Source organism: Battus philenor, unplaced genomic scaffold, assembly GCF_028537555.1.
Source record: "Battus philenor isolate CCGP_79_NKW_IND1 unplaced genomic scaffold, ilBatPhil1.0.hap1 SCAF_2, whole genome shotgun sequence".
Taxonomy (NCBI): Eukaryota; Metazoa; Arthropoda; class Insecta; order Lepidoptera; family Papilionidae; genus Battus; species Battus philenor.
This window is the reverse complement of record NW_027181682.1, coordinates 1,261,791-1,278,958: the sequence shown is the minus strand read 5'-3', so window position 1 is coordinate 1,278,958 and position 17,168 is coordinate 1,261,791. Positions and strand designations below refer to the sequence as shown.

Below are 17,168 nucleotides of genomic sequence, written 5' to 3'. Positions count from 1 at the left end.
TCCTAATTAAAATTAAAAAAAAACTGTTGTGACTGTTCCATACGGAACATCATCACGGAATGCTAGTATCTGTCAAAATGCCATAACTATTTATTCACTCGTCGAAATAATAATGACTAAGTCATGCGTCGCTCGAATTTGGAAACCGTGATTAATTTCCGCAGGTGTAATTCTGTAAATACGTTCCGTAATAGAGTTCCGTATGGAACAATCGTGCTGCTTACTTCACCCAAATATCTTATTTTATTTAGGATAGAGATCTAACCTCAACTTTTAAACATACAAACGTTCAAACATATTAGTAAATATTCCAGTAGTGGTATTAACTGAATAAACACTCATTAAATCAAGCTGTTGTATTATTATTATTTGGACTGTACCTTAAGACATGTACAGTCAGTCGCTGTACAAGGAATTTTGGCAAATGACATCGTTTAATTATTTTGATTTTATTCGGGCTATATCTGATAAAGTGTATATATATAAATCTGTGTTAAACTTTATTAAAAGATGTATTGTTGTGGAGTTTCTTCCTGCTTATACTACGCAACTATAACACCTTGCAAGTAGGACCAAAAATAAGAAAATATATTATAAAAAAATTGTCAAAAAAGGAGTCCTGTTAAAAGTTCCAATGCTGAATAAATAAATTTTATCTCATCTATACATACAGAGTGATTGGGTCTAGGTGTAAAAACTTCAAAGCTTTTTGCTGACAAATGTGCTACACGACCGCCCGTTTTAAAGGTTTTTTCTGTCAAATAAGTTATATATTTGCTCCGTTAAAGCTTTTTGCTGTCAAATAAGCTATACATTCGCTCCATTAAAGCTTTTTGCTGTCAAATAAGCTATATATTCACTCCATTAAAGCTTTTTACTGTCAAATAAGCTATACATTCACTCCGTTAATGGTTTTTGCTGTCAATCAAGTTATATATTTGCTCCGTTAAAGCTTTTTTCTGTCAAATAAGCTATACATTCGCTCCGTTAAAGCTTTTTACTGTCAAATAAGCTATATATTCACTCCATTAAAGCTTTTTACTGTCAAATAAGCTATATATTCACTCCATTAAAGCTTTTTTCTGTCAAATAAGCTATATATTCACTCCATTAAAGCTTTTTACTGTCAAATAAGCTATACATTCACTCCGTTAAAGCTTTTTGTTGTCAAATAAGCTATATATTCACTCCATTAAAGCTTTTTACTGTCAAATAAGCTATATATTCACTCCATTAAAGCTTTTTTCTGTCAAATAAGCTATACATTCGCTCCGTTAAAGCTTTTTACTGTCAAATAAGCTATACATTCACTCCGTTAAAGCTTTTTGTTGTCAAATAAGCTATATATTCACTCCATTAAAGCTTTTTACTGTCAAATAAGCTATATATTCACTCCATTAAAGCTTTTTTCTGTCAAATAAGCTATACATTCGCTCCGTTAAAGCTTTTTACTGTCAAATAAGCTATACATTCACTCCGTTAAAGCTTTTTGTTGTCAAATAAGCTATATATTCACTCCATTAAAGCTTTTTACTGTCAAATAAGCTATATATTCACTCCATTAAAGCTTTTTTCTGTCAAATAAGCTATACATTCGCTCCGTTAAAGCTTTTTACTGTCAAATAAGCTATACATTCACTCCGTTAAAGCTTTTTGTTGTCAAATAAGCTATATATTCACTCCATTAAAGCTTTTTACTGTCAAATAAGCTATATATTCACTCCATTAAAGCTTTTTACTGTCAAATAAGCTATATATTCACTCCATTAAAGCTTTTTACTGTCAAATAAGCAATATATATGCTCAGTTAAAGCTTTTTACTGTCAAATAAGCTATATATTCACTCCATTAAAGCTTTTTACTGTCAAATAAGCTATATATTCACTCCATTAAAGCTTTTTGTTGTCAAATAAGCTATATATTCACTCCTTTTAAGCTTTTTGCTGACAAATAAGCTATATATTCGCTCCGTTGAAGCTTTTTGCTACCAAATGAGGTAGACATTCACTCCGTTAAAGCTTTTTACTGTCAAACAAGCTATATATTCACTCCTTTTAAGCTTTTTGCTGACAAATAAGCTATATATTCGCTCCGTTGAAGCTTTTTGCTACCAAATGAGGTAGACATTCACTCCGTTAAAGCTTTTTACTGTCAAACAAGCTATATATTCACTCCTTTTAAGCTTTTTGCTGACAAATAAGCTATATATTCGCTCCGTTGAAGCTTTTTGCTACCAAATGAGGTAGACATTCACTCCGTTAAAGCTTTTTGCTGTCAAATAAGCTATATATTCACTCCTTTTAAGCTTTTTGCTGACAAATAAGCTATATATTCACTCCTTTTAAGCTTTTTGCTGACAAATAAGCTATATATTCGCTCCTTTTAAGCTTTTTGCTGACAAATAAGCTATATATTCACTCCTTTTAAGCTTTTTGCTGACAAATAAGCTATATATTCACTCCTTTTAAGCTTTTTACTGTCAAATAAGCTAAATATTCACTCTGTTAAAGCTTTTTACTCGTTAAAGATTTTATGCCTATAACCAATCATCCTGTATATTGCTTCTTGAAAACAATAATGATTCGAAAACTGGAATTGTATGTTAAAATTATTTTAATAATGTCATTTGGTTATACAAGAAAATGAAATGACCTCATGTAAATATTCTAAAATCTTTATTATCATTTAATTATAAATAGTCAATTAATATATATTTTTAACAATAAAATAAACTGAGTAACGAGTGGGCGTGGCGTGCGGCGGTGCTCACACCACAGAGTCCTTGCGATTCCTGAAACAGAACATTTGTTGCTGTATACATGATGTATGTATGATCGCTTGTATACATACACATACATACATATATATAGAGATATATATATAGAGTTATATTGCTTCTATTTTTCCATATAAAACAATATCAGTGGATAGTTCGTAGAAGTTTTATTTACATATGTCTAGCTATAAAATCATTACTCCAGTACCAATTAATACGACAAATTTAAAAAATGTAACATCTCAATATATATTATTTCTGTAATGTGATTTGTAAATTACTTAAATAATATTACACCATTTATTTCATTAAAAAACCTTAAAACTTTAAAGATTTAATTACGAACTATCTTAACCAACTCTGTACTGTCAAAAATTATTCTCTCTCTCTCTCCCTATATATATATATATATATATATATATATATAGAATAGCCTTCCATAGCTCTCTGGGTGGCCTTCCTTTGAGGCTTTTAGTAAGTGAACACTCAGATCCGAATGTCATAACCAGCAACACATATTGGTCAAAGACCTTCCCCAGACTCCGATGGCGTCGGACAAATATATATATATATTTATGAAAGCTACACTTGGAGCCCCGTCGGGAGATCGAATACGGAATGAGATACTCAGTCGCCAATATCACCGACGCGGTTCGAATCATTGCCTAAAGTTTACTTTCAAATAGCTCATCCGCGTTAAAAAATATTGACGCAGCGTTGTAATCCAACTTAGCATCATTAGGGTCATTCCCGGCAGGTGGTAAAGGACCGAGACCTGGAGGTACCGGTCAGCTACCGGAGACTACCACACCCGTCTGGTCAAGTTGGTGTGGAGTTCTCCTGTCTGGGGGAAAGTGCGGAGGAAGTCCGACTTGCCACCGCGGCTGCCGATCTGGTAATTTATACCGACGGCAGCCGCATAGAGGATAAGGTGGGTGCGGCGTTCTGCGTCAAGCGGGGCGCCGTAGAGTCATACACAAAGAAACTCAAGTTGGGCAACTTCTGCACCGTATACCAGGCAGAGCTGCTGGCTCTAGCTGAGGCAACAGGGTACGCGGCCGGCGAGTCGGCGCAAGTCTGCGCCGTACTGAGCGACTCGCGGTCCGCTCTCGAAACTGTCGCAAGATCGGACACCCTCCATCCCTTAGCGTTAAGAGTGAAGGAGAATGTAATGAAAGCGAGAGAAAAAGGGAAGGATGTAAGGTTGTTCTGGGTGAAAGCGCACGCGGGGATGGAGGGGAACGAGAGGGCGGACCAGCTGGCCAAGGAAGCGGCCCTGAAGAGTAAAAGACGACCAGAGTACGAGAGATGCCCTGTTTCATTCGTCAAGCGGCAACTGAGACTGGAGTCGCTCGACGAATGGAACAGGAGGTATGTGGAAGGAACGACGGCTTCGGTAACGTTCGGATGTTTTTCCCGGACGCCGTCTCAGCCTACCGCGTGCTCCGCAGCATCGAGGTGGACGCGGTCTCGGCCCAGCTCTTCACGGGGCACGGGGGGTTCTCTGAGTACCTTCATAGGTTTAAGCTCAAGGAGGACCCCTCGTGCTTCTGTGAACCGGGCGTGGACCAGACCGTGATCCACCTTGTGGCCCGGTGTCCCGCATTCGGGGGACTCCGGTTCGGCTTCGAGTGCCGGTCTGGGGTTCAAACCAGGGAGGAGACAATAGCCTCCCTGATAGGCGAAAGTGTAACTAGGAACGAATTCCTCAAGTATTGCAAAACAATAATAACACAAGCAATACAAAAAAACAAAACTAGGTAAAAGAAAACAAAAAAGACTGAAGTAAAATAAATAATAACTATAAGTAAACAAATGTGATAACATACCTAGTAAATAAGATTTGTAAAACAAAATAAGAGGATGAAAGAAAGAAGAGTAGAGTAAAAGGGCATAAAAGAAAAGAAATATAACATGATAGAGAGAAAAGAATAAAAGATAATAAGATGAATGACAGATGATTATGGAAATAAAAAAAAACTTTGTGAAAAAATATTTGTAAAAAAAGGTCCCTGTCCTAAAAATCAGATGGGGGTACGAGAGGCCCCCAATAGCGGGGGTCATGTAAAAAACAAAAAAAAAAAAAACTTAGCATCATTATCAGCAATAGGCAAGGAATTCATTTTTAAAATTGGCATAAGACATCTTCCTTCTATATCAGTGGTTTACTTCAACTGGTCAATGTGAACACAGCTTTCTGGTTACAATAATACATGACAAAGTTGAGCGAATAGACTATATATATGTAACTGTGACTGGACGTGGAGCTTCGTATCCCAGCAGTGGGAGTATTGCAGGGCTAAACTCACCATATATAGTGATTGTCGTGGTGGGGCGCCCTCATCACGCCGACGCCGCCTCCGAGCCGCCGGTAGTTCATCGCCCCGCACAGCCTCCATTGGTTCGATTCCGGGTCGAACACCTGATCATAAGCCAAAAATATGATTATTACCGCTTCGAATTTAATAAATATACAGGATGTTTAGTTATAGGTGTGAAACCTTTTACACATATTATCAAACACCCTGTATAAAGTGATCACTGTGAATATATCACATTACATTTTCTTTTCTATAGGAATATAACAGGCAAATTACTTGTGATGATAAGTTTGAACAGACACACAATTGTTGATTTTAATATATATATGTAAATATATATATATGTATATATATATATTTACATATATATATTAAAATCATGGAATGGAAGTAGATCATGGAATACCAATCATTTGATTTCTCTTCTCGATTAGATTATACCAACTGCTTTAAATACATTATATAAGCGCGGCCCAATACGTAATAGAATTATATAAATAGTATTTCAAAATCAAAAATTAAATATATGTTATCTTGCAAATAACCTGGCAAAAGGGTTACGGGTCAGGGGTCAAAAACGTAAGGGTCAGGTGTCACCATGGATTTTGGAGTAACGTAAGCCCTGGGACGCCTTCGTAGGCACTTTAAAATATGTCTGTTTTGTTTTGATACATGAATGGCCCATGTTCAGCACTGGACATCTTATAGCACAAATAACGATGTAATAAAGAATTTATTTTTCTATTAATATTATAAACAGCGCATAATAAATATTTAAATTCGCGTAAACCAAGTATTTCAAGGTTAAAAAATTGAATTAGCGTTATCTTGCTTGAGGGTCAAGATGGTTACGGGTCAAGGGTCAGGGGGGGAGGACAAGGGATCTCTTCATATTCTGTTTCGTTTTAAAACCAATGTGCAGTGGATATCTATAGCTGAAAGGATAATGATATATAACAGTACCTCAATGGACTTGAGATAGGCGGTGCCGTCGAAGCCTCCGACGGCGTACAGCTGCCCATTGACGACGGCCAGGCCCACGCCGCTGCGCCGTGACGTCATCGCGACCACCGGCGACCACGTGTCCGTCGCGGGCTCGTACCTGCGCGCCCATTCATATCAACCAATGCATTAATAATCACCCGTGAAGTCATATCATAGTTTCATATACACTAAAATTAAATTAAGGGACTTTCCCTTATAATTAAATACAAAAGTAGATATATCACACCTTGGTAAAGATGTGTTCACACCCAGATTAATTAACATAGTTCCACTGAATTTATTTCGTCTGTTTCTCTGAGGTCATCCATCGGATGTTGAATAAAAAAATTTCAATTTCAATTTGACACAAGGATCCTATTGTAGTTTTGCTATACATAAAACAGTGAAGAGCCTTAATTCTCAGAGTGGTCCAGCGGTGGCCAAGAGGTCCAGTTTTTAAATTTATTTCGTGACAAAACTTTTATTTTTCAAAATATTCTTTTGAGATTTTGTTTTATAATTGTTCTCTTTCTCTCATCTATATTAATTTATTCTGTTCACTCTTCTTTCATTCTTCACATTATCTACAACGGCTTGCACTTAAATAACATATATGCATCTCCTCCCATCTTTCGTCGCATTCCTCTAAATTTAATTTTTTTACATTTATTTTAATTTACATGTATAATTTTATTTTATTTTATGAGTGTTAAATGGAACGAAATAAGACTTACGCTTGCAAAATTGTATAAACACTAATAATTCATTGTTGAAACATAGATCTCTAGTTTCTTTCTTTGGAGCTGTTATCATTGTGGGGCTGACAAAGCTTGGCTTCAGTTCAGTAGCACCATTTCTTCATCCGTCCAAATGGTGTTGGAAGCAGTCCTAGTTCCATACCTGTTGATATCCTCTTGGCTACTTCTTTAGCTCTCGGTCTTGAAGTTTACTTCTTTCTTATGTTTATGGGGATCGCCCAATCAACGAATAGTACGTCAAACATAAATCACTAGTGCTGTCTCACTCGCACAGTAACTACCACACATAGAACTGTGTGGATCCATTCACCCACGAAAAAATAAATAAATTATGAAAAAAAATTAAACCCAATACCTGTGACTTTTGAGAAGGTAGGTGAAGGATAAAAGGTGATGAAAAGGAGAAAACTAACAATAGACGAGTATGTACTATCATAAGGAGTATGTCAGAAGACCGAATGAATGATTTTAAGAAGACTGAAATAAGAGTAGAGAAATAAAAAGCTTCATGTTTCTATATGAGATGGGGGAAAACGATAGATCTACAATAACGGGGTCCATAAATGACCCTGTGGGACGTAGGCCATACATTGGGCAGCACTGGGTAAATACCTCTCTGCGGAGGACAGCTCGGTGCAGTCATCTCGGCCGCCGACAGCGTATATCTGTCCGTCGTAGACCGCGCAACCCAGGTGCTTGCGGCGTGTGGACATGGGCGCCACCGGTGTCCACTTGTTGGCACGCGGCTCGTAGCGCTCCACCGAGTTGAGGGGAGCCTGCCCGTCTGACCCGCCCACAGCGTACAAGTGCCCGCCCAGGACCGCCACCGCCACGCCCAACCGACGCGTCGTCATCGACGCCACCTGACCACAAAAACATTTTTTTTTTATTTATCAGAATCTATATTGTCAAGCTAAAATACTTTCAAAACGATAAAATATTTTGTCACCATGCCATCTTATCTGTGAATATCACTGCAACTGCTACAATACAGGTATTACCTTGTATGAGGAGTAACAGTACTCCAATTGGCACACTTACATTATCATAACTAACTTTAATTTTATAATGTACTATGATTTATGCTATATAAATAAATAAATATTCCTCAGACAATAACATCCGTGCCTTTGTTTTATATAAATATCTATTGTAAGAACAAATAAATAATTTGTCCACTTTGAAATTAGCGTTCCTGTCTTGAATATTGGTATCAGGTTGCATGGCAGGTTCCTATGGTACTTATGTAACATACAGTATCACTTAGACTACTTACTAACTTAAATCGTAAACTATTTAAAACTTATTTCAATTCATTAGTGTCTTGTATATTTTTGATAATACCCTAACAAAATCCATTTCCTTCCTTCCTACTCCCTACTCCATATTGCTATCCTCAGGTTATACGATGAATCTTGAGATCTCATCTTGAGTCTCGTCCGTGTAAGACATTCACGTGTAGGACGTGGCATTGCTACCACCGCATAGACACTATTATACAGCCCGATGGTGTCTATGATGGCAGTTTATTAGTTATTCTCAATAGATGGCGCTTTACGAAATAAAATAAACTAAGTATTAAGTCATTTTTACTTTCACTTTGACCTTAACAATATTCATAACACTCTTTAAAATATATACAGTATCCGGCGATTAATATTGCACATCGACTTTTGAAAGAGACAATCGGCTGATTACGGCTTCATAGAGCGTTATCTCTGTCGCACGAAATACAACGAATGAGAAAACGTCACATAGGTAGTGTGAGACAGAGATAGTGCTCTACGAAGCCGAAATTAGCTGATTGTCTCTTTCCAAAGCTCGATTTGCAATATTTATCGCCAGGTAGTGTAAAGTGTTTGGTTATATATGTGCTAAATGGTAAGCTGTATACAAAAATCACTTCTATTTTACAATATATAAGTCAAATAAAAAAATATTAACGATACATATCTATGGAATAGAAAGACCTTAAAAAAATCGAATAAAAAGGACATTCTTATGGGTACCGTTCACACTGCCATCTATTGAACAAAATTTGTAACTATAGGTTTGAGTGTTTTCAATGCACCTAGCAGGGATCACGTTACAAAAGCAATGACAAGTGCTGAAGAAAAATATAGGCTTTATCACCGACTAAACACTGCACCATGTCTCTATTGCCCAGGATCTTAAGTAATCTACACCTGGATACCCTTTCCTTCCGTATTAAGCGTTCCGCTTCTTCTTTTATATTGGCAACAGCCAAGATATATAAACAAACTAACAGTCTTTTTTCCATCCAAATATAACAGAGGTCAAATGCTTCTAAAAATAATGCTTCTCCAAGAGGCTTTATGAGGGAGATGGTGGTCTGGAACGGGATCTTGAACCATTAAACAGAAAATATAGGATAATAAGATGCTTACCTTGGTCCAGCGGTTCTCCTTGGGGTCGTATCGCTCTACGTGGTTCAGGCACTGCACGCCATCCTGCCCGCCCACCGCGTACAGAGCGCCCTCTAGCACGGCCACGCCCACTGATGTTCGACAAGACGACGTGGGCGCCACCGCACCGCACCACTGCACACCGCCCACCAACACATTTTATTATCCACATTGTTTCAAAGTAACCACCCGTGTACATTATAACAAAAGTTCCTAAAAGTATATTTTGATAGAAAATACAATATCTGCGAGAGTTCCAAACGCACCCTGATCCCAACACAAACTCGAAGAGATTTTTTTTGATGGTCATCATATCATGTCAGTCGATAGCCCACTGCAAAGCCTTTTCCAAAGATTGCTTTGTCTGCCTAGATCTCGAGGTGGAAATAGGTTAAAAAATAGAGAAAGAGAGTGTCGCCTCCTTCAGGGGCTACGGTGTCCCTGACCATCGATAGGAGTATAACTAAAGAATAAAAATAGAGTATCAGATAAAGACTACAAGGACAAAAACCTGATTAAAGAATGATAAAAGATCATATTAATCTATGTAATTAGATCTAATATGTAAAATTCTCATGTTTTTGATTTTCGTTAATCTTAGCGCGCATGTCGGGCAGGGCGAAGAATCGGACAACATCTATTTTTCATCCCCCTAAATGTTAAGGGTGGTCCCCTATTTTTATTAGATAAATTTTTTTGTTTTTATTTTTTTTTTATGATACAGCATACAAAAATATATACAACACTAAATTTTCATCGCCCTACGATCAACCCTTATTTTTTATTTGTTTTTTAATGTTTACTAGAAATAACATACAAGGCAAAACAACTTTTACGGGATCAGCCAGCAAATAAATAATAAAGTATAAACAAAAATTGTCAAAAAGGTAACAAAATAAAAAGATAGTGTAATAAAAACCTATTTAACGAATTTAAATGAAGGAAAAAAATGTGATGTGCGAAAGATCATCAGAATGTGATGAATGATAGAAATTGTGAAGAAAGGAAGGAGAAAGATGGAAGGACTTCCCTAGCCCATACAAAGGAGGGGGAACGAGTGACCACCAAAAACGAGGGCCTTAAAAAATAATCAAAAAAGACTGCCTTGGTGATCTTACACTGCCTATATTGTTAATGCATGACATATCACGGATTGATAGGAATGTCAACTATATTTTTGTTATTTCTTCTGCGGGACCTTCATAAAACATTTCCAAGTACGGTACTCCACTCTGAAGTAATATGGTAAACCAACGGAAACATAACTCTAAAAATGTCTACCTTACTACCATAGTTATTGTGTATGTCTGAAAAACGTCTACCTTTGTTGAATTTCATATATTTCACTACATTACAGTTTCACTACGCTACAGGTTTATACACCCAAATTAAAGTGATGTCAGTTGAATTAAAAAATTGCCAAAGCTCAAAGGCCTCTTTGAGAACCTTGGCTCAGAGTTCTGCATTATACTGTATTGCAGAATTTAGAGATCAATGAGATCAGCGGGGTCTCAGGTTCAAAAGTCCTAGTAGTTAAAGAAGTGTTGTAGTCGGTCACCTGGTTGGTTTGAGGATCGTAGCGCTCGATGCTATTGAGGTAGCTTTGTCCGTCGTGGCCGCCCACCGCGTACAGCAGGTCGTGCAGGACGGCCACGCCCACACCGCAGCGCCGCTTCGACATGGGCGCGACCATCTTCCACTCGGCGCTCTGCGGGTCGAAGCGCTCCACTGACGCGATCGCATCTCCTGAACACCACCCGCCCACCGCGAACAGCACCTCGCCTGGAACAACGCTAGACCGTATTACACCCTTCCACCACACTACATTAAATCCCCTAGTCCTGATAAATAACCTTCAAAGTATCTCAAACTACCGTAATAACTTGTTTCTTTAGCTAGATCTTAAGATGATACCGCAGTTGTATCTTTAAATGGGTCCTAAGATGATACAAAAATTGTACCACAAGATAGGTCCGAAGATAGGTCTCAAGATAAGTCTTACATAAAATCCCAGGATAGATCCTGATATATATATAACATTATTGATATATATTAATTTAATAGAATCGTATCATCATTTTAGCCTATAGACGTCCTCTGCAAAATATGGGGCTCCCCCAAGGATATCTATAGGGGAGGGGGGAGGGGGCAAACCATAATCACCACGCTTGACAAGCGGGCTTACCATTGCAGTGTGGTACTATGGTACACAGAGAACACTGCTGCCCATCCTCTGGAAAACTTATTTGGGAGCAGTGAAAATTCTGTATAATTAATGAACAAAGTGTGAATTATATATATAATTATATACAGTCCCCTATCGAATGCAAAATCCAGTTTTCTCTTTAACTGGCATGGCTGAAGACATGCAGTTATACAGAATCTTTTTATGTGAGCATAAAATCTCGTTCGTCTTATTAATAAAGTTCTATATAATTATACGATATCAAAACTATGAAATATTCCAATAAAGATTCAGTCTGAATCCAATTTTTATCAAGTTAGAGCTTTCTCATAATTTTATCATAACATGTACAAGTAATCATCATAAATGATCATAACTGGAAAACAATCATCATCAGATAGAAGAGACCCACTATAAAGAAAAGGCCTCCCCCAGAGATCACAGCAATGAATGGTCTTGCACTGCCTGCATTCAACTACCAGTTTCTAATTACTAGAGAAAGTAAATATATGACCATAGATTAAAAAAATATATAAATACCTCGTCTGCTGGGTTTTCTGGGCCTCGTCCTTGGACCCTGCATGAGGGGACGCTCTTGCGGCAGAAGAAGGTAATTCTTCGCCTCATCCAGTAAATCGCGGCACGCGTCATCTGAACGAATGAGCAACTCCGAAGACACCGTTCCCACCAGGAACTTGGGACTTAGCAATGGCAAGCGAACATGCTGAAGGACCTTAAATAAAACATAGAACCTGTTAATAAAAGCCTTCATGTAAACGTTATGTAACTAAAATTAGTCTAACTTAAAATGATAATATATATACCTGGGCTAAATGCTGCCTTCTCTCCGCCACATTGTATTTGACCCAGGACATGACCGCCTGGAAGGTCTGCTCCTCGGATCTGACGTTAAGCTCGTCAGAGGAGACAATATCGATCAGCTGCGCTGCTGGCAGCAGGAGGAACTCTTCACTCTCCATCACCTGGAAGGTTATACCAATCTTTTATTATGACCTATCACAAATTAATTTTAACTCTTGACCGCCAGGACCCAGATCATAGTACACTTGGACATAAAGAATGTATTTTTGACTTCTGGAAAATCTACATATTACAGATACTGTGCCAGATATTACAGATACTGTGAGAGGATTTCGAGGTTTCGAGGGGTCCCTGACCCTCAAAATGGTCATGTGTGTTGTTGTGAGGGACTCAAAAAAAATTTCCCAAAAAAGGTTTCTCCTGCGACACCCTCCCCAGTTCGTCATCTAGAGGAGAAAGAGCAAACCTCTGGAAAATTCTGCTGCGTAAACTTGTCTGCGATGCGGAGGAGCTCGCGGCATGAGTGGGTGTCGGCGAAGGCGCGTATGCCGAGGCAATTTGAGCAGTCCAGCTGCCGTTTGAGGAACTCGCAGCACACGTCCTGGATCTCTTGCAGCTGGAGGAGGCACGCCGCCGGAAGAAGAGCCTGAAAAATTTTATGGAGCCTTACTTGAATATTGCATCCATGTATTTCATACATATTTATTTAAATATACCTACAGTTAAACATAGTCGGACAAGACAAGATTTCCACTACTGGACATATTATTAGAATTTTCTACGTTGGAAGTCCTGTTTATTTACAATTACTAATGTATTATGCTATAATAGTAAAAAAGACATAATTATAGCAATCTTATGACAAACCCTTATAAAGATATATGAAAATACAGTTAAAAATAATGATTTTTTTCACTAAATTAAGAGTACATATATAAGTATACATCTATTGCATTTTCTTGTTTTCTTTTGAAGCAAATAGTACTGGAAATAAAGGAATGCTAGAAAATTACACTTGTATGATAGGTTCCGGAGGCAATAATGCTGCAGATGAGCTGGCCAGAAGAGGCGCCAGCATGTGCTTTTGCAGCCCGGAGCCCAATGGGTAAGGCCATAGCTCTTATACTACTACAAGTATTACGAGTGTACTACGAGTCAACACAGTGAGCAACGGGCCCACCTTGAGGATCGCTGACAATCAAGACGAAATGCCTATGACAGGCTGCCGGCTCTCCAGTACCAGAATTTTAACTGGTCATGGTCTTTTGTTCAGTTATGGACAGTCTTCTATGCAGGGTAAGCCTGGAAGAGCATGAGACTGCTGCTCGCTACCAGTTTTGTGTCAGAGATAGCACCGAGGTGCTTACCTGAGAACACTGGAGAAATCAAGAGTCTGTTGGGATTTCTTGAGGAGTTGGGTCGATTTGAATAAGGCTAACTTCGACGCAAATATTTTTATCTGAAGAAATTAGTTACGTAACATACCTGACCCACACAAGGTGCCGCTTGGTTACGGAAACCAGCCACATCGATGACATTTCAGGTCAGGATGTATTTGAAAATCTCATAGATTAATTTTGAATCAAAGAGTTTTATATCAAAATAGTCTTAAATACAACTTAATAAATTGCACCTAAGTACCCTACGGTTTGGAGGGTACAAGTCCACATTGGTCTTTTTCAAACATATACCTGGACATTGCTTTCTTCAACAACAATGTGTGCAGTGTAGCAGAATTCGACCAGCTGCTCCATGGCCTGTTCGTCGACATCGCGGATGGTGACCTCCGTAGCCCTGGACTCCGCTAGCTCGCCCGTGAACATCGCCCGGAAGTACGGGCTGCATGCTGACAGTATCACTCTGTCGAATTGTAAATGTTTTTCTACATTATAATAATATTTTTTTATTGTACACGGTAGAAAACTTACACATAGTTTCATAATAGTAAAGAAAAATGTACAATGTGCAGTTTTATCACGAGAGGCATTTTCTTCCACCATAGTATGGTAATGTGTACAAAATACAAACATATGTATACAGCATATATACTTATAATAAATACAGTATATTACATATCAAGAAGCTTGGTCACCCAAGTTATATACATAACTGGAAACCTTTGAGTACATAAAAGTACCTCCCCTTGGTCTGTCAATATACATTCAAACATGAGGTTGCCAGAGAGCGCCCTTTTGGTCATAGGTCTTATAAGTGCGCCTTCATGGATTATCTTCTGGTTAATAAAGGCAGCACAAGATCAGTCATAATGGTGATGTAAGGATTGGTGGTGTAAGGCCTAGCAGTGGGGAAACACCTATAAGTATTTTCACATGGGCTGTCAACATTCATGTAGCATTCTAACAAAAGAATTTCCGTTGGATCATTGGTCTTCAAAGAGGGAACTCTTCTTACCTGTGGGCGAATAGTTTTCGGTTGGCAACGTTAAGCACTACGTCGCAAAGCTCTCGGTGGCGGCGTAGCGCGGACAGCTCGCCCAGGATGGCGCGCGGGTGCTTCTCCGACGTGTGCGACAGCCGCGCGCCGCCGCCCGGGGACCCGCCCTCCCCCATCCTGACGCATCATAACATTAGTTAAGGTATAGACAGAATGTCTCAGTTCACATAAACGTCAACTTATCCTAGTGTAGATAGAGATAGTTAATATCATACATAGATGTATCTAAACTCCAAGAGTACTTGTCCTGTAACTATACACCATCTGGTTAGAGAAGATGAACACCAAAGCAATCACCTTTAAACTGCAATACAAGTCATGAACCCAAAGCACCATACCAAACCCCTCATCTTACAACACAATGGACCTGGCACATGCATGGTGGTTGCATGGAATGCTGAGAAGTTACATATATCTACTAAGGGACTAAATCATTTCATCTTCTTCATCATATGTTTTGGCAAAGCAGTGATGATTACAGAGGTGCCCTATCTTAATATATCACATTTCATATGCTTATATTCAGGAGCAATTTCACAAGAGTCATCACTTTGATCAGTCAATCAAAAAGATGATGATTTTAAGAATAAAAATATAATATTAATTTGTATATCAAAATTTTCAAACACAAAATTAATTCATGGCTTTCATCAAATATTGTAACATAGCTTGTTTAAAATGCAAAAATACATGAAGAACTACCTATTAAGACATACTATATGTAGAAATCCTGTATATTTTGCAGATGCTGATACAAATTTGCAGGGCCCAGAGAGTATCTAGCCTAAGACCTCTTTTAACCCCTGGCAAAATAGGCCATTATTCACTACTACCCACAGCCATTATAACATCATACACAAGAAAATATGTTTGACGGACATGAATTCATGTTCACGGGCCTCAACAATACATTTCCTTGAGCATGAATTCATGCCTATGGACCCAAAAAAGATAGGCCTCAGTATGGACGTTTATATACTTCTACTGCACTGGATTGAGAAATTCTGTTGGCAACAGAGAAATAAAGGGGGGGGAAACATGGTAGATGTCTAACAGGCTTCCAAGCTAACAATGGGTACTTGTTAAATGTAACAATAGGGAAGACATCTGACATCTGAAAGGTGAACATATTGTTGATTAGAAATAAAACCTTGTTAAAATGTAGTTGTGTGAATTGAACTTAAGAAAGCAATATTACTTTCTAGTGCCCCAAATATTTTCTCTCTTTTTTGCTCACCTTTCTGCATATCAGTGTTTACAAATCTCTTAAAGTATTTTCAAACATAAATCTTACATTAGATTGTTGAATATTTCCTAGTCACTAACACTGAGCTCCACCCCTGGGGCGTCAGCTAGTGCAGATGACTTGGAGCCTGGTGTTTGCATTTAAACATACCGAAGATATTGGACCCAAAACTCATATATAATATTCATCATACAAGAAACAATGTGAGAAAGCTAAGTATTTACCTTTACGTACTGCATAACACAGAATGAGAAACATTATACAATAATATGTTTGTTTGCAACTATCAACATAAACAATTTATAATGTTCTGTTATTAAAATCTAGTACTAAAGAATGTGGATTATATGTTAAGCATTCAATATACTCACATTTAAGTTGCACATATGCTTTGTAGTGAACATTGTTTCCTCATATGAACAAATAAAAGGTATTGCTCAATAGGTTACTCAACTAAAGTTAACATTACTAAACTGGCACAAAATAAAATTTGTCCTATAAAAATTTTCCTCACCTTTTGTGTCCGCGCGCGTTTCCCAGCTGCAGGCGCAGCGGGGGCGAAGCCCAACCCCACACGGAGTCAATCTACGATCAATCATTCACCATCAACAAAACCAATGAAAATGAAAAACTATATGAAATACTTTCAACATAATAATTAACACGTGCTATTAAGACAATCATGTAAGAGGTGTGTTGAAAGTAAATGCAGGAGGTCACACATTTCGAGGTAAAATCCAATGTTTGTAACTGTCTACAATTAATACTAATGTCAGTGCACCTTGCCCCGTCTTACCTTTAACGATTTGATTAATACAACACGTTAAAAACAGTCCTCGAAGGAGCGCGAAATTATAATTTGGCGCCCTGAGGTGAAAACACAAAACTGTTAAGCACACATCGGTTTTTCAATCACGAAAATTTTTTATGTTTACTGTTACACAGGTTTGGACATCTTACAATACTTCACTATACTCCTGGTTACGTCCATTCAAAACTTTGGATCACAGTTAAAACAAACTAAATATTGTTACGCAAATATTTATGTGATAAAATTTATATAACTCGTTAATAGTCATAATTAATTTATATATTATAATTATTTGAAAGACATGTAATGAAAAAAAAATTAAGTATTTTTTGTGTAAGGGTAATTTAAAATCACATTTCAAATGAACTGAAACGGTCTGTGATTC

The 17,168-nt window shown here is 37.8% G+C and overlaps 1 protein-coding gene across 1 annotated transcript; it reads right to left on the bottom strand.

Moving 5' to 3' along the window:
- Positions 1-2,658: 2,658 nt before the first annotated feature.
- Positions 2,659-17,007, bottom strand: dbo (Kelch-like protein diablo). Its single transcript, XM_068764977.1, has 13 exons — positions 16,769-17,007; positions 16,487-16,557; positions 14,685-14,843; positions 13,964-14,132; positions 12,739-12,918; positions 12,275-12,433; positions 11,991-12,183; positions 10,824-11,047; positions 9,248-9,400; positions 7,452-7,702; positions 6,061-6,199; positions 5,086-5,198; positions 2,659-2,791 (listed from the first exon to the last, which is right to left on the bottom strand). Exons 3-13 carry the CDS (start codon positions 14,840-14,842, stop codon positions 2,767-2,769), a joined length of 1,764 nt encoding a protein of 587 aa, XP_068621078.1. The 5' UTR covers position 14,843; positions 16,487-16,557; positions 16,769-17,007; the 3' UTR covers positions 2,659-2,766.
- Positions 17,008-17,168: the final 161 nt, after the last annotated feature.

Excerpts from the sequence above, each read along its gene's own strand:
- dbo (XM_068764977.1), bottom strand. The coding sequence starts at position 14,842 with ATGGGGGAGGGCGGGTCCCCGGGCGGCGGCGCGCGGCTGTCGCACACG. Across the intron at positions 14,133-14,684 it reads CGAAAACTATTCGCCCACAG|AGTGATACTGTCAGCATGCA; the intron begins GTAAGAAGAGTT and ends ACAATTCGACAG. Across the intron at positions 12,184-12,274 it reads GAAGGCAGCATTTAGCCCAG|GTCCTTCAGCATGTTCGCTT; the intron begins GTATATATATTA and ends GTTTTATTTAAG.